The sequence below is a fragment of the Lithobates pipiens genome, unplaced genomic scaffold (assembly GCF_037356315.1).
Source record: "Lithobates pipiens isolate NorthernLeopardFrog02 unplaced genomic scaffold, aLitPip1_a1.2 Scaffold_8, whole genome shotgun sequence".
Lineage (NCBI taxonomy): Eukaryota > Metazoa > Chordata > Amphibia > Anura > Ranidae > Lithobates > Lithobates pipiens.
Genome location: NW_027507903.1, coordinates 682,464,802 through 682,483,181, shown reverse-complemented (window position 1 = coordinate 682,483,181; position 18,380 = coordinate 682,464,802). Strand labels below are relative to the sequence as shown.

Sequence of the window (18,380 nt, the reverse complement as noted above, 5' to 3'; positions counted from 1 at the left end):
CGGCGCAGCCACGATCGCCATGCTGTGCCCTCAGGCATGCATGAGTGGCCATTCTGGGGCGCCTTCATATCACGTCCTCCCAGAACGAGAGCCACACCGATCCTCATTCGACGGTGGGCAGGCGGCAATTGGTTAATGAATGTAGAGCCAGTTTGTATATCTAACAGTGTTAACATTCCTATAATCTACAAATTGGGTCTTTAATTAAAATTTTAGATGAATGTTTGGAGATAACAATAATAATTATTATTATTATTATTGTTGTTATTTTGATTATTATTCTTATATTTATTATTAACCACTTGCTTACTGGGCACTTAAACCCCCCTCCTGCCCAGACCAATTTTCAGCTTTCAGCGCTGATGCACTTTGAATGACAATTGCGCGGGCATACAACACTGTACCCAAATGAAATTTTTATCATTTTTTTCCCACAAATAGAGCTTTCTTTTGGTGGTATTTAATTCCAGCTGGGGGTTTTATTTTTTGCTAAACAAACAAAAAAAAGATGCAAAATAAAATAAAAATAAAAAATCATGTTTAATAGTTTGTTATAAAATTTTGCAAACAGGTCATTTTTCTCCTTCATTGAAGTGCGCTGATGAGGCGGCACTGATAGGCTGCACTGGTGGGCACTGATAGGCTGCACTGGTGGGCACTGATAGGCACAGATAAGGTGGCACCAATAGGCACAGATAAGGTGGCACAGATGGGCACAGATAAGGTGGCACTGATGGGCACAGATGGGCACAGATAAGATGGCACGGATGTGTGGCACGGATGGGTGGCACTAAGGGGCACTGATAGGTACCACTGATAGATGGGACTGATGGGCACTGATAGGTGGCACTGATAGGTGGCTCTGATAGGTGGCACTGCTGGGTACTGATGGGCGGCACTGATGGGCACTGGTAGATGACACTGATGGGCAGGGATATGTGGCACTGGGGTGCAGCACCGTTGTTGAGGCAGATTGCGGGCACTGATGGGTGGCACTGTGGGCACTGCTGGGTGGCACTGTGGGCACTGCTGGGTGGCACTGACGGGGGGCACTTATTTATTGATGAGGTGGCACTGGCAGGGGGCAGATGGGCACTGGCAGGGCTGGCCGTGATCGGGACTGATGTCCCGATCACAGCCGCCGGTGATCGGCTCTTTTTTTTCTCCTCGCGCTGTCAGCGCGAGGAGGAATAATAGCCGATAACCGGCTCCGTTGCATCACATGATCAGCTGTCATTGGCTGACAGCTGATCACGTGATAAGGGGTTGGGATCGACCCCTTGCTCGGATCCGTGATCAGGTGAGTCTTATAGACTCGCCGATCACAGAGCGCGCCGCGCGCGTCCCTCAGGGGGCGCACAGGCCGCTCGTGCACGGAACGACGTCAATAGACGTCGTCCCGGCAAAGGAGGTCCGCGCTGTAGCCGTCATTTGGCTATAGCACGGATCTCAACTGGTTAATTATTATTAGTAGTAATATTATTAAATGAAAAGATGGAAAATGTAAGCTGTCAAAACACATTTTTCATACACCATACTGGATCTGAAAAACGACATGTCTATACACAAAATAAAAAGAAATATAATGATCTTCCTGAGATATGAGCGGCGGCGGACTGACCATTTGGCCACTCGGGCAGTGCCCGAAGGCCCCCGGGTCATTAGGGGGCCCCATCAGGGTTGCCAGCCTCAGTAAAACCAGGGACAGTATGTAAAAATCTGTTTTTTTTTTATTTTTTTTATTACATCTGCCTCTGAAATGTCCCTTACCGACATCCTTTTGGTCTAAAAATCCTGAGATTATAGCTGCCCCACCTCTCCAGTACCTTCTCAGCCAATAGAAACATGTCTGTGTGTACATGTATGTGTATACTGTGTGTACATGTATGTGTATACTGTGTGATTGTATAGTGTGTGTGTGTGTATACTTGTGGCCCCATAATCTCCTATTGCCCGGGGGGCCCCATAATCTCCTATTGCCCGGGGGCCCCATGAGTTGTCAGTCCACCCCTGGATATGAGTGTATCTAATTATATTTATTTTGGATTCTATCATTTATAAATAAATGTTGAGTTTATTGTTCTGCATCTAAGCTCTGATATCTATCAGTAATGAGTTTTGTCTGTTTTCTTCCCTAGACCTGGAAGGTAAAGTCTTCGTCTTCCCCAAAGAAACCAACACGGCTCATGTCATTCTAAGACCTACAATTACAAAACCATTGCGGGTACTCAGCGTCTGTCTACGTTCCTACAGCGAACTTTCCCGTCCCTATTCTTTGTTCTCTATAGCTGCTCCGGAACACCCAAATGCCTTTTATATCTACTTAGAGCCTCCGTACACCTATAAGGTGTTCATAAGATCTGCAATGTCTGCTTTTACACCAAACTGGAAGCCTTTTTACTGGAGGCACATCTGTGTGACCTTGGACTCCAGCTATCCAGGGGCCATCTATCTTTGGCTCAATGGAAAGCTCTCCTCCCAAAGGGGTTACGGGACACAATATTATCGCGATGCTAATTATATGGATGCTGAAAGCAGTATTGTTCTGGGACAAAACCGAGATGTTTATGGTGGAGGGTTCGATGCTTCTCAGTCATTCGTTGGTGAAATAAGTGACGTCCACATGTGGGATTACGTCCTGACTCAGGAAGACATCCAGAAGGTCCTCTCTGGTGATCTCTATGGAAATGTCATTAATTGGAAGTCCTTACGTTGTGAAATTAAAGGGGAAGTTCTCGTCAAACCCGAAACTCAACGTAAGTCTATCATCTTACTATATACACCTTTTATTAAGGTTATTAATGAATAAGATCCTTCAGCTTTCAGTACAGAATTACAATGAAGAAGACTTTATGTGCCATGCACATCAGCAATGAGAGGTGACACTGACAATTGTAAGTGAAAGATGATCATAATACTGTAGGATTGTGACTTTTCAGACAGAGGTCCACCTTGAGTCCATTATCTCTTGGGTCAAACAGAATTATCATTTGCAGGTCATAACTTTTCCTTTTCATTAGTATTTTTAAAGGTTCCCTTAACCACTTACAGACCAGACCATTTTGCTGGTCAAAGACCAGACCACTTTTTGCGATTCGGCACTGTGTCGCTTTAACTGACAATTGCGCGGTCGTGCGACGTGGCTCCAAAACAAAATTGACATCCTTTTTTTCCCCACAAATAGAGCTTTCTTTTGGTGGTATTTGATCACCTCTCTAATTTTTTGCGCTATAAACAAAAATAGCGCAACAATTTTGAAAAAAACACATTATTTTTTACTTTTTGCTATAATAAATATCCCCCAAAAATATTAAAAAAAACATTTTTTTCCCTCAGTTTAGGCCGATACGTATTCTTCTACATATTTTTGGTAAAAAAAATCACAATAAGCGATTATTGATTGGTTTCCGCAAAAGTTATAGCGTTTACAAAATAGGGATAGTTTTATGGCATTTTTATTGATAATTTTTTATTATTATTTTTTTTTACTAGTAATGACGGCGATCAGCGATTTTTATTGTCACTGCAACATTGCGGCGGACGCATCGGACATTTTTCACACTTTTTTGGGACCATTGTCATTTATACAATAATCACTGCTATATAAATGCAGTGATTCCTGTGTAAATGACACTGGCAGTGAAGGGGTTAACCAGTGGGTGGCAGTGTAGGGGTTAAGTGTTCCTAGGGGTGTGTTACTAACTGTGGGGGGGTTGGGCTTTCATTTAGTGAACACTGATCTCTGCTCCAATCACATGGAGCAGAGATCAGCGTCACTAGTTGCTAGGCAGAATGGAGAAATGCTTTTTACACAGCATTTCCTCCATTCAGCTGTCCCGTGAGACGATCGCGGGTATGCCCGCGGCGATCGAGTCCGCGAGACCCACGACCGGACTCACGGGGGTCCCGACCGGCAGGGCGGCATTGAAAATTGGACGTACCTGTACGCCAATATGTCTGCCCGTGCCATTCTGCCGACGTACATCGGCGTGCGCTGGTCGGGAACCGGTTAAAGTGGTTCTAAAAGCTGAAGGTTTTTTACCGTCATGCATTCATTTTTAAATTCAGTGCGTAGCTCCCCTCTCAGCCCAACCCCCCCCCCCCATACTCACCTGAGCCAGATCCCGATAAAGCAATGGGGGGGGGGGGCACGGAGCCGAGACATGGTCTGTTTGTCTCATAGACACATAGAAGTGGCTCGGGAAAGCAAGCTCAAGTGATCGCAGAGCAAGCAGCTTGCTATGGGGGCACTCAGCAAAGGGGGAGGTGTCAGGAGCACAGGCAGAAGCGGAAGATCGGGGCTGCTTTGTGCAAAACCATTACACAGAGCAGGTAAGTATAAGATGTTTGCTATTGAAAAAAAATCTGAACCTCAGTGGTGGCTGATGCTCAAAGTTTTTTTGTTTTTTTTGTTTTTTTTAGGTGGGGGGGCAAACAAAGTAATCAAGGTACAGTGCCTTGAAGAAGCATTCATACCCCTTGGCATTTTCCACATTTTGTCATGTTACAATCAAAAACGTAAATGTATTTTATTGGGATTTTATGTGATAGACCAACACAAAGTGGCACATGACTGTGAAGGTGGAAGGAAAATGATAAATGTTTTTCATTTTTTTTTTTACAAATATATATGTGAATGTGGTGTGCATTTGTAGTCAGTGACTAAATACAAATGCACACCACATTCACATATTTATTTGCAGTGGCGGCTGGTGTTTTTTTTGGTAGTGGAAAACAATGCACAGAATGCAGGGATCAGGAGTGTGTTACGCACAGAATGCAGGGATCAGGAGAGCGTTACGTTCAGAATGTAGGGATCAGGAGTGCATTACGCACAGAATGCAGGGATCAGGAGTGCGTTACGCACAGAATGCAGGGATCAGGAGTGCATTACGCACAGAATGCAGGGATCAGGAGAGAGTTACGTTCAGAATGTAGGGATCAGGAGTGCATTACGCACAGAATGCAGGGATCAGGAGTGCGTTACGCACAGAATGCAGGGATCAGGAGTGCATTACGCACAGAATGCAGGAATCAGGAGTGCATTACGCACAGAATGCAGGGATCAGGAGTGCGTTACGCACAGAATGCAGAGATCAGGAGTGCATTACGCACAGAATGCAGGAATCAGGAGTGCATTACGCACAGAATGCAGGGATCAGGAGTGCATTACGCACAGAATGCAGGGATCAGGAGAGAGTTACGTTCAGAATGTAGGGATCAGGAGTGCATTAGGCTCAGAATGCAGGAATCAGGAGTGCATTACGCACAGAATGCAGGGATCAGAAGTGCATTACGCACAGAATACAGGGATCAGGAGTGCGTTACGCTCAGAATGTAGGGATCTGTAGCATGTTACGCTCAGAATGCAGGGATCAGGAGTGTGTTACGCTCAGAATGCAGGGATCAGGAGTGTGTTAATCTCAGAATGCAGGGATCAGGAGTGCGTTACGCTAAGAATGCAGGGATCAGGAGTGTGTTACGCTCAGAATGCAGGGATCTGGAGCGTGTTAATCTCAGAATGCAGGGATCAGGAGTGCGTTACGCTCAGAATGCAGGGATCAAGAGCGTGTTACGCTCAGAATGCAGGGATCAAGAGCATGGTACGCTCAGAATGCAGTGATCAGGAGTGCATTACACACAGAATGCAGAGATCAGAAGTGTGTTACGCACAGAATGCAGGGATCAGGAGTGTGTTACGCTCAGAATGCAGGGATCAGGAGTGTGTTACGCTCAGAATGCAGGGATCAGGAGCGTGTTATGCTCAGAATGCAGGGATCCGGAGCGTGTTATGCTCAGAATGCAGGGATCAAGAGCATGTTACGCTCAGAATGCAGGGATCAGGAGTGCATTACGCACAGAATGCAGGGTTCAGAAGTGTGTTACTCACAGAATGCAGGGATCAAGAGCGTGTTACGCTCAGAATGCAGGGATCAGGAGTGCATTACGCACAGAATGCAGGGATCAGAAGTGTGTTACGCACAGAATGCAGGGATCAAGAGCGTGTTACGCTCAGAATGCAGGGATCAAGAGCGTGTTACGCTCAGAATGCAGGGATCAAGAGCGTGTTACGCTCAGAATGCAGGGATCAGGAGTGTGTTATGCTCAGAATGCAGGGATCAGGAGTGTGTTACGCTCAGAATGCAGGGATCAGGAGTGTGTTACGCTCAGAATGCAGGGATCAGGAGTGTGTTACGCTCAGAATGCAGGGATCAGGAGTGTGTTACGCTCAGAATGCAGGGATCAGGAGTGTGTTACGCTCAGAATGCAGGGATCCGGAGCGTGTTACGCTCAGAATGCAAGGATCAAGAGCATGTTACGCTCAGAATGCAGGGATCAGGAGTGCATTACGCACAGAATGCAGGGATCAGGAGTGCGTTACGCACAGAATGCAGGGATGCATTTTCTGATCACTGGTAAGGATGCATTTGCTGGGCATTGGGTATACCCAGCCATACATTCCATGATTATATGGTTACTGCACGATTGTTTGGGTATGTGGATGCATAACGGGGCCTAGATGTTTTAGTTTTAGACAACGTTGTCTTTTTAGATGGTTGTAGGTGGAGGAGCATCTTTTTGTATCTTGGGTAGGGGAAGCCAGTGAAGGGATCGGCAGAGAGGAGCAGCAGACACGGAACGATCAGTGCGTTGTATTAGTCTACCAGCAGCATTCATAATAGACTGAAGGGGGAGGAGCCTGTGTAAGGGTAGGCCATTAAGGAGAGAGTTGCCGTAGTCAAGGTGGTAAATAATCAAGGAGTGAACGAGTTGCTTTGTGGTGTCATTAGTCAGGAAGGGTCGAATTCTGGAGATGCGGAGGTGAAGGCGGTAGGATTTAGCCAGTGATTGGATATGGGGGCTGAAGGAGAGATCAGAGACAAGGATTATTACACCCAGCACCCTGGCATGTGTGGAGGGACCAATGGTTGTGTTGTTGATCTTAATGGTAAAGTCATGGGGGGGGGGACCGGGAAGGAGGAAATATAACCAAGCTCAGTTTTCAAAAGATTGAGTTTGAGGAAGTGGTGTGACATCCATACTGATATGTCACTCAGTAAGTTTGAGATCCGTGAGGAGATTGAGGGGGTGAGTTGAGGAGTGGAGAGATAGATCCGAGTGTCTTCGGCATAGAGGTGGTATTGGAAGCCATGGGAGGTTATCAACTGGCCCAGGGAAGAGGTATAGAGTGATTATAGGAGGGGCCCAAGGACGGAGATTTGGGGGAGTTGTAAGTGAAACTGATAGTGCGCTGAGATAGGTAGGAGGAGAACCAGGATAAAGCAGAATCACAGAGGACAAGGGAGTGTAGTTTGCTGAGGAGGAGCAGATGGTCAACTGTGTCGAAGGCAGCAGAGAGGTCCAAGAGTATGAGTATGGAGTACTGGCCATTGGTTTTAGCAGTTTATATATATATATATATATAAAGAAGGCCAGTATGATGGCCTGGAATTATGGGAGGAGCCCGGAGGGGTATTTAACCAGCCAGTTCGGCTGTCTTCCTTGTCGGTTCCTGTGCGCGATATCTGTTACGTCAGAGATCTAGGGCCGACTATTCGAGACCAAATGTAGTGAGTTGTGTTCCTGAGTTCCCGTGTTTGTTAGTCCCGATCGTGTCCATGTTGTCAGTCGTCTTGTCTTCCTAAGCGTTCGTGTGTTTTACTCAAAAAATTGCCGTTGTCGTACAACGCATCTGGGCCAGCTGTCGCAGGGAGGGCTTCGGCTCCCATTTTTTCATTTCATGTTTTGCTATGTCACTAAACACGATATCCTGAACTCACGAACCTCTCACATTACATTTCACAAACGTGTTTTAATAATGTCACCCGTACTCATTACCTCAAATGTCACTACTCCTTTTCTTTTCGAAGAGAAGTAGTTATCACCCGTTCGTGACACATCGGTCATGCCACATCAGGCACCTCATTTCGTAGACATTTCATTTTCAAGTCGAACGACTCCCTAATCATTTCTAAAATATTCGAATCGTTCGAATCATTTCTAAAAATCACAGCCGGCTGCTCGTCATGTCAAACGTCAAGCAGTCCGAGCCATTTCAAATTCATTTTGAATCGTTTCAAATCGTTACGAGTCATTTCAAATCATTTCAAATCATGTCGGATCATTTCAAATCATTTCGAATCATTTCAATTAATTTCATATCATTTCGAATCATTTCAAATCATTTCATGTCATTTCGAATCATTTCGAATCATTTCATTCATTTCTGTCACTTACCGCGATCCGATTCGAATCTTGTCGCATCCCCGATGCACCGATTCGCTTCGGTGTGCCCCAGTTTTTGGCCTCATTTCAGTACTTGCTCCAGAGACGGAGTCACTCGCAGGTTCAGGAACAGTCCCTGATTTTCGTCTTTGTCATGGCATATCATTTCTTGTCACGTATTACGCCCCGATACGAATCCAGTCGCATTTCATGTATGCACCGATTCACCTCGGTGCGCCCAGCTGTCGGCCTCATTTCTGTACATGCTCCAGAGACGGATTCTTTGTTAAAACCATCAGTCCAGTCGTTGATTCTTGTCTCCGTCATGGCATATCATTTCTGTCACTTATTACACTCCGATTAGAATCCTGTCGCATTCATTGATGCACCGATTCGTTCCGGTGTGCCCAGCTGTTTTCGCCTCATTTCAGTACATGCTCCAGAGACAGGATTCATTTTATCATTCATGGGCTCACCCTCTGATTTTTGTCTTTGTCATGGGTATCATTTCATCTCACCTATCACGCTCCGGTATGAATAGTCACACCTGTGTACCAAATTCGTCTCGGCGTGCCCCAGGACAGGCCTCATTTCAGTACATGCTCCAGAGTCCGTTTCGTGCTCGGTCGCAAGATTACGGCATGGCGATCCAGACCTCTGTCATGGCAGATTCACTCATTTCACTGTCACCTACTGCTCCCTGGTTCGAATCCAGTTGTTTCTTCAATGTTCCGATTCCTGCCGGGGGCCTTGCTCATCGGCCTCATTTCACTAAATTGCCTCATTTCAATACATGCTCCAGAGTCCGGTTCGCTGTGAGTTGCAGCTGCGACACGACCGAATCGCACCTCTGTCATGGCAGACGTTTTATTTAAAGGCAACGTTTCATTTGTTTGTTTGTCTCATTTCATTTCATTTCAAAATCTCACCACCCCATGAAGTCACTATTTAGCTAGCTATCTGTGTTCAGGTATAGAACTCTCAAACAAACTTCGCCTTCATATTCTCAGGTCAGTCGAGTTTCAGTAGGTCCACCCTGCACCTGTTCGGATGGTGCCTCCTTAGGTAAGAAAAAAAAAATGGAGAAAACGCACATGAGCGGGAGTGTCCTTCTCATTAAGTATGTATATCTTCAGGAGTCACCAACAAGTCTTGTAATCCATGTCACCCTTGTGTAGGTTCCGCTCAGAGAAAACCCAACCCCGAGGACAAGTAGGCTAGCCTAGGCCTGGACTATGCCACCATGTCCCTGGCCGGCAGTGAGGATCTCACAGCCCCATTATCTCCATCTCCAGTTTCAGAGAGTGGCAGCCTGCGGTCTCCCAGAGCATGGACCATTCCCAGACTGACAACTGAGCTGAGGAGCAGAGGTGTACCCTTTCCGGTGACAGACAGAAAGGCAGAGCTCTTCAAGCTCCTCTTTCCTCCTCCAGCTGCGGCAGGAGCTAGTGCCCAGCAGGCCTCCCTGGGTTCTATCGCCTCCTCAATTTCACAACTTCATACCCTGGTATCTTCCCTGGCGACCTCAATTTCAGAGGTCCAGAATCGGGTGGCCCTCCTCGAGACCCGCCCGTCCGTTTCTCCTCCAGTACCAGCAGCCCAGGCAGTGACTACCCCACTCACAGGTATCACCGGGTGTACTTCAGTTGTGTACCCTTCTCATCTAGTATCGGCCAACGTCAGGAAGGACATCTTAGAGGGCAAGGATGTCAATCTGGCCTCTCTACTCATCTCCATCCACGATCTTGCGGAGAACAAGGCGTACACATGGGGGGATGTGTCAGTGGTCCTCAAGGCCAAAGACCCCAGGCTGGACAGAAAGCTTTTGGTCACCAAATTTACGTTGGCCTTCGGCATGTTGAGGGATGTTATCTGCTCAGCCTTCCCCAGCAGGAGAGAGGAGCTGGATCGCTACCTCCATGCAATAGTAGATATGGGCTACAAATACGGCGGTTTTGCTTTTTATGACTACCACCGCTCCCTCACCGCTAAAGCGGCCGCCAGGCTCTTCCAATTCCAGACGCCTACTGACTGGAGCGTCATGGATACTGAGCTGTTCTGCCGTCACTTTGCGGGTCTACGGTCTCCCCTCTGCGCAATTTGCTAGTCGGCTACCCATACCGCCACCTGGTGCACTAATTCAGTGACAGCCCGGCCCTCAGACAATCCTTCTACTTCAGGTACTGCTCAGGGCCAACATGCGCCGGCATGCCTGCCGCAGATGGATAAGTTTGGGCGCCCGGTCAAGACTGTAGGAGGTGCAGCAATCTGCAACAACTACAATTACTGGTCATGTAATTTTAGTCAATGCCGGGTGCTCCACATATGCACTCTATGTCAAAGGGCCCATCCCAGGCTTATGTGCGAAGTCAAACAGCTTAAGAAGTCATGACTGAGCCGGGTTGACGTCTCATGGCTCAGCATCTACCTTGCGGCTCATCCCACTCCCTCACTGTCCGTCTACCTTGTTCAGGGCTTCACCCAAGGCTTTCACACTGGACTTATCTCTCTCCCTCACCTCACGTACGAGTGCCGGAACCTACGGTCAGCAGCCATTGATGAACGAGCCATTGATCAACTCCTACAGACAGAGTTAGACCGGGACTTTATCATAGGCCCTTTCACCCAGCCCCCCTTCAACACCTGGAGAGTCAGCTCTATTGGGCTTGTCAAGGGCAAGTTCTCAAATAAACTGAGATTGGTGTACGATTTGTCAGCGCCTCATTCCTCTTCTATCCCCAGTCTTAATTCCCTCATCCCCTCCGAGGAGTTCTCTCTTAAGTATGCCTCCGTAGACACGACCATCCAGGCCATTCTCAAAACAGGCACGGGCACCTGGCTCTCCAAGGCCGATATCTCGGATGCTTTCAAGCTCCTTCCCATCCATCCATCTCTCTGGTGCTGGCATGGCATCAAGTGGAGGGAGCTGTACTATTTTGCCACCAAACTGACCTTCGGGTCTAAAAGCAGCCCCTGGCTCTTTGACACTTTTGCGCAGTCACTCACGTGGATCTTGCTGCACGTAGCACGGTGTCAGGGAGTCATACACTATCTGGATGACTTCCTGCTGATCGAGCCACCCGGCTCACCGCCAGGAGACCTGGATAAATTAAGGGTGGTTTTCAGGAACCTCAACGTCCCCATTGCCGAGCACAAGGTGGATGGTCCAACGCAGTCCATCACCTTTCTCGGGGTTAACCTAGACAACAACACCATGCAGGCCAGCCTCCCCCCGGATAAACTGGCCCGCATCAGGGCGGTCCTAAGGGCCTTCACCTGCGCCAGAACTTGCACCAAGAGACAGCTGCAATCCCTTCTCGGCATGTTGAATTTCGCCATGCGCATCATCCCTCAGGGTCATTCCTTTGTGTCACGCCTATTGGTCTTACTGTCCCTCACACAGGACCCGGAGCAAGTCCTCAGCCTTGATCCCGCGGCAATAGCGGACCTCTCTATGTGGGAGGAATTCCTGTCATCTTGGAATGGCGTGTCCCTGTTCATTCCCTCCATATCTTCCCTTTCACCCCAGGTGGTGACCGATACGGCGGCCTCCACAGGCTTCGCAGTTTTTGGCCACCTCTGCCTCGCAGCTCCCTGGCCTCCCCAGATACTAGCGATACCTAGCTTATCCGAAACATCCTCCCTGTTCGAATTATACCCCATCGTAGCTGCAGCACACACTTGGGGCCGCAGTTGGTCGGGTCAAACTGTGGCCTTTTCAACAGATAATTTAGCCACTGCAGAGGTCATTAATAAAGGCAGGTCCAGGTCTCTAGTGATGATGTCCTTCCTATGTCGGCTGGTTCAGCTCTCGTTATTATTTCAGTTCAACATACACTGTTCCTTTATCCCCGGTAAGTTCAATCGGGCAGCGGACGCCCTCTCCCGCTTTAATTTTGTCTCATTTTTCGATCAGGTGCCCGAAGTCGAACCAACGTCAGCAGCTATCCCGGATTGGTCTCAGCTGACCCTGGACTAGCCCCACACCCCCTAGCGGAAACCCAGCTCATCGATCTCTCCCTCTCACGTAATACCCTCAAGGCCTACCAAACGGCCTGGAGGGCCTTTAACCGCTTCATGACACATCACAGCACAGAGACGTCCCGTGTCAAACAAGTCCTGGCCTTCATCTCCTATTGCCACTCGGAGCTTGCATTATCCTATAATACGATCCGGCTGTATCTGGCCGCTGTACAACATTTCACGTCCCTCCAGGACCCTGCTGAACCTTCTTTATTTTCTTACCACACCGTTCGAGCTGTCATACGCGGCGTCCAGAAGCGCCAGCCAGTGGCCAGCACCAGACGGCTGCCTATCACAGGAGATATTTTTAGAAACATGTCGGATATCCTGGCCACATCACCTTTCGGTCTTCATCCTAGTGTCATCTTTCAAGCAGCCATACATCTGGCCTTCTACGGCTTCTTACGGCCAGGCGAGTTTACCTGTTACAGCCCCGCAGAACGCATGCTTTGCAAACGCCACCTGGTCCGTTACGAAGACCATTTCATTTTACACTTAGCAGTCTCCAAAACGCAGCAGGTTGGCTCTGGCACAGACATCCATTTCTATAAGACCGACAAGCGCTGGTGCCCGGTCTTGTTGTGGAAAATTTGATTGTATAACATTTTATTCTAGGATGTGTGTTTTATAGATTGTCATCTGTCTCCCTGTGTCCAGTTTGATCGAGGAGCGCTCTAGCAGAGCGCACTTGGGTCAAATCCAGACCAGTGGTAAAAAGTCAGTATGAAAACCTTCTCATCAGATTTGAGACGTGTTCTCTGTGTCTGTGGATGTTTGTTGGTTTGTAGGTACCAAGCGCAATGCGCTGGGCTTCTTGCCTTTAAATGAATATGGGCATTAGAGAAGCGAAGTCTACATAACGAGATAGACATATTATTTTATCTCTGTGTGGCTACGTTATCCTTTTTGGATACATATCTGCCTTAATAAGAGGACATTGTTATCGGCCTTGTTAATATACTAGTACCGTATGTTGACAACACCAGTAGCAATGTCCCCGCAGATTGTCTCAAGCTTTTAAGAATTATAATGAGCTCACCCCATACTGTTTACTTTGAAAGCACTATGGTCTGTGCGCCATACTGACTAAAAGGGGGCGTGTGCATTTCCTCTTGTGAATGCCCTCCCCTTTAATGTATGTAATTTCCTGTGATGTCATTTTCTGTACAAAGGAAGTGCCTGCCTGTTGGGGGCAGGACTTCCTGTTTGTAATTCTTTGGGAGATAATAAAAGGCGATGTTGAGCCCCCAGGGGGGGGCATAAGCATGGAACTGAGAACGTAAGGATGGTTGAGTCTGTTCATTGGGATGAATGGGTTGGAAAAGGTAAGCCTAAACATTATATCAGTAAGACGGAAATGGGTGCTTATTGGAAGCAGAGCAGTAGATGGGGTTGTGTGGATAGCATACAGCCGAATTACCACGACAGTCTCCACTCTCACCCGCTTGTTGACCCTTCTGGCCGATCAACCAGACACGAGCCCGCTTCTGCCATTTCATACGAAACCTCTAAACGCTGCCCGGTTTATGGAACACGTCAGGATACTCCTATGTATCCTTCAGCTCAACCCTACTCACTACTCCGGACATTCGTTCCGTATCGGAGCAGTCTCAACAGCCTCCCGCCAAGGGGTCCCGGACCATGTCATCAAGAAGTTGGGCAGATGGAAGTCCACCTGTTTTGCCAATTACATGCCCAATCCACAAGTGGAGATGGCCCAAGCCTTCGTCAAGCTCACCCAGTAACTAAACTAAAATCAAATAAAGCACAATCCCTACCTGAATGTTTTTGCCCCCTTATTTTGGTATACCGTACGTTAGACCAGGGCACACTTTCAGGTCCATTTCAAGTAAGTGAGTTTATGTTAACCCTGTTTGTCATCCTTATCCGTACCGGTCAGAGGGCTCTGAACCATAAATATATATATATATATATATATATATATATATATATATATATATATATATATATATATATATATACACTGTATATATATATATATATATATATATATATATATATATATATATATATAGTGTGGGCATGAGATCCCTACAATCAAGTAAGAGAACCTGCAAGAGAAAGGTAACTAGCCTTAAAAAGACAGTGCTCCAATTTGTTCCGCTCAAAGCACCGCCCTACGCCCTACAGACCACCAATCACATACCACCACACAAAGCTGAATTTAACAGTGGGAGTGTTCGGGGCACATCGCTTTGGGCCCCCCGAGGACACTCTAAAGGGAGCCAGTAAAGCCATCAGCCGCATTAACGTGATGTCAAAAACATCATGCTTCCCATACACACCTGTGTGTCCAGCACTCCGCACACAATTAACTAATTAAGGACCAGAAGGTTTACCCCCTTAATGGCCAGGCCATTTTTTGTGATACAGCACTGTATTACTCATATTGATCCTCTACCAGCAACTAACTGTCAACCTAGATAATTCACTACCATCATATACTAATAAATGTGCACTAGATTTGGAGCGTACATTTGAGATCGCAGAATGGTCTAATATCTGGATGGCCACTAAATCCTCCTCGCCTAATATCTTAGCTTTAGAAACTAACTATAAGGTCCCCTCACATTGGTATCTTGTACCGGCTAGAATTGCAAAATTTGTCCCATCATACTCAGAATCATGTTTCCGAGGCTGCTCAGATCCAGGCACCCATCTACATGTGTGGTGACAATGTCTGACAATCAAGAGTTCTGGAAAGCCATTTTTGCTTTGGCCTCTAAGGCCTTAGAAACCAATCTCCAACCAGACCCTGCAACAGCTCTCCTAAACCTAAAACCAGCAGAGTTGACCCATTCGCAATTCCTATTATTTCTACAGCTGTCCACGGTGGCCAAACAAACGATAGCTAGAGCCTGGACATCAAAGACTTTGGTTGTGGCTGAGACTAAACATAGAATGAATAGGGCCCTTGTCTATGCTTAAAATGGCAGCCATTGAAAGTGACAAGATACATACAGTATATATATATATATATGTGTGTGCTTTTTAATTTTTAGCATCTATAAATAATTTATGAATTTATAGTTCAGCATGTACAGCTTTGACATGAACCAGTAATAATCTTTGTCTGTTTTCTTCCCTAGACTTGGAGGATAAAGTCTTCGTCTTCCCCAAAGAAACCGACACAGATTATGTCATTCTAAGACCTACAATTACAAGACCATTGAAGAAAGTCAGCGTCTGTCTACGTTCTTATACCGACCTTTCCCGCCCCTATACTCTCTTCTCTCTTGCTACTCCCGAGAAGGACAACGCCTTTGTGATCTACCTACAGCCTCCAAACACTTGTTCCGTATATATCAACCAGGAACTCACTCGTTTTAAGACAGACTTGGAGTCTTTGGACTGGAGGCACATCTGCGTGACCTGGAACTCCGACACTGGACTGGTCCAACTTTGGGTCAGTGGGAAACTCTACCCCAGAAGAGGCTCCATGAAAGGGTCTTCTATCGCAGCTGAGACCAGCATTGTTCTGGGACAGGACCAAGATTCCTTTGGTGGAAAGTTTGATGATAAGCAGTCATTGGTTGGTGAAATAAGTGACGTCCACATGTGGGATTATGTTCTGACTCCAGAAGACATCAAGAAAGTCATCTCTGGCAGACACAATGGAAATGTCATTAATTGGATATCTCTATTCTGTGAGATCAAAGGGGAAGTTCTTGTCCAGCCCAAATTTCCGTGAAAGCGAATGAGCTCATCGTATGCACTTCGTTCTCAAGATACCCCAACTGCTGTTTCTGAATTACAGTGATAATGATGATTTATTTGTCATCCCCATAAATAATGAGGGTTGACAATGATAAGTGAAGATCAAATAATCAATGAATCAATGATCTTATAGTGTAACTAAAACACACAAAAATTGTAAACAGGATTATAAATCATTGGAGTTTTTATTTTCTCAATGGTAACATAATAGTCCTATAATATAATCTTATAATCAATATAAACATAAACTATCTAAAATAAAATCTATATAGAAGCAACATACAAGTGGCATTCTTTCTGTTTTCACTTTGTTATACAATTTGACATCTAATTGGTTAGTTTTATTCACATTTCACCCCTTCCTTCTACTTCAAGTATTTATAGGAGGTACTAAGACTTAGAACCAAAGAGGAGATCCCTTGAACCCTTTCAGCCTAGCACAGGGGGCAATAAGTGTGGTAGCTGTGATCTGGTAAATCCAAGAACAATCACCGCACTGCAAATATCTGGTGTCCACTGATAATATTCATCATGAATATAATTAGCAATGAGCCAACATGTACCCAGTTTCAGTTTGGGGTACTTCACCGAAATGTGGATGTCAAATCCAAACCCTATTGAAATCCATGGAAGTGTAGCCTCCTTGTCCTAAACAGGGGTTACTATCTAAATGTACTCTTTGGGCGGGCTGTAGTTAGCTCTGATTGATGTATTGTTTTTCATTTGGTCTTTCCCTAAGCTTAAGTTGGGTTGCAATTCCTTACTTCTGCAGTGAAACCCATCTCCACCATCAGGAGCTTTAGTGAAGACAAGCTAGTGTTTAGATCGCATGCCTCGGATGAGACATCGTTATCCTTAGGAGGATTTGCCTGCATTTTCATCCAGCTGACTCCTATGAACACCTCTACAGCCACTGGCCTCCAAGCCTGATCCCAGATCATGACACACACACATACTCCATACTCTGAAATAAAAAATGTGGTAAAACTTCCACACTACTATGGGTGGTATGATGTGTAAATAAATAAACAAAACAAGTACTGCATACTCATGTGTGCTGCTTAAAACCGACTGTGCTCCCACATCGAATCAAATAAATGTGAAGCGTTACCTATGCTGCTAGAATAAATAATTACATATAATGCAAACACTTATTAAATATTACCACTTCCCGCCGCATATTCAAAATGATGGCCGCAGGGTAGTCGTGTTATCTTGACTGGGCGTCATATGACGTCAAGCAGGATAAGCCGCAGAGCGGCGATCGGTGGTGCTCTGTGTCACTCATCGGCATCTCCGATCTTAGTAAAGGAGCCTATGACGTAGGCTCTTTACCATGTGATCATCTGTGTCTAATCACAGCTGATCACATCATAACCAGGAAGTTTCCTCCATTCGTATCAGTGTAGACCAATCAAGGATGCCCACTAAAGCCCATCAGGGAACCCAACCTGTGCCCATCAGGGATGCCAACCCGTGCCGACCAGGGATGCCAATCATTGGCCATTAAGGATGCCAATCAGTGCCCATTAAGAAATGCCAATCAGTGGCTCCTCATCAGTGCTGCCCATCATTGTTACCCATCAGTGCCACCTATCAGTGCTGCCTATCAGTACCCATCAGTGGCGCTTATCAGTGCCACCTATAAGTGCTCTATGAGTGCCCATCAGTGCTGCATATGATTATTATTATAATTATTATTCATGATTTATATAGCGCCAACAGTTTACGCAGTGCTTTACAATGTATAGGGGGGGACAACACAATTACAGTACAAAACAAAAGGTACATGAGGGCCCGGCTTTTAGAGCTTACATTCTAAAGGGAGGGGGTGGTGGTATAAAAGATAATAGCTGCAGAGAATGATTTGATGTGGGTGGCTCGGGGACAGTTGTTAGGTGGGTGTAGGATAGGCTTCCCTTGAATAAGTGAGTTTTCAGGGATCTCCTAAAGGTGGACAGGGTAGGGGCTGATCGAACAGACTGGGGCAGGGAGTTCCAGAGGATGGGAGAGGCTCTGGAGAAGTCTTGAAGGCGAGCATGAGAGGAGGTATCACTACCACCTATCAGTGCCCATCAATGCTGCTTATTAGGGCCTCATCGTCAGTGCCCGTACGTGCTGCCTCATCAGTGCTCATGAGTGAAGGAGAAAACGTACTTATTTACAAAATTTTATAACCGAAATGAAGAAAAACTTTTATTTTTTTCAACATTTTCGGCCTTTTTTTAGCAAAAAAATAAAAACCCTAGTGGTGAATAAATACCACCCAAAGAAAGCTCTATTGAGGGGAAAAAATAAAAAAAATAATAACAATGTAGTTTGGGTACAGTGTAGCATGACGGCGCAATTCTCATTCAAAATGCGACAGCGGGAAAAGCTGAAAATTGGCCTGG

The 18,380-nt window shown here is 46.2% G+C and overlaps 1 protein-coding gene across 2 annotated transcripts in view; it reads left to right on the top strand.

Moving 5' to 3' along the window:
• LOC143962127 (mucosal pentraxin-like) overlaps positions 1-16,192 on the top strand; it is an 86,346-nt gene extending 70,154 nt beyond the window's left edge. Inside the window, exons 3-4 of one of the 2 annotated variants that reach the window (XM_077471454.1) lie at positions 2,139-2,756; positions 15,360-16,192. In XM_077471454.1, the coding sequence (XP_077327580.1) occupies positions 2,139-2,756; positions 15,360-15,961 (1,220 nt within the window). In that variant the 3' untranslated portion in view covers positions 15,962-16,192. The remainder of the gene's footprint in view (positions 1-2,138; positions 2,757-15,359) is intronic. The other variant, XM_077471453.1, reaches the window with a different exon arrangement.
• Positions 16,193-18,380: the final 2,188 nt, after the last annotated feature.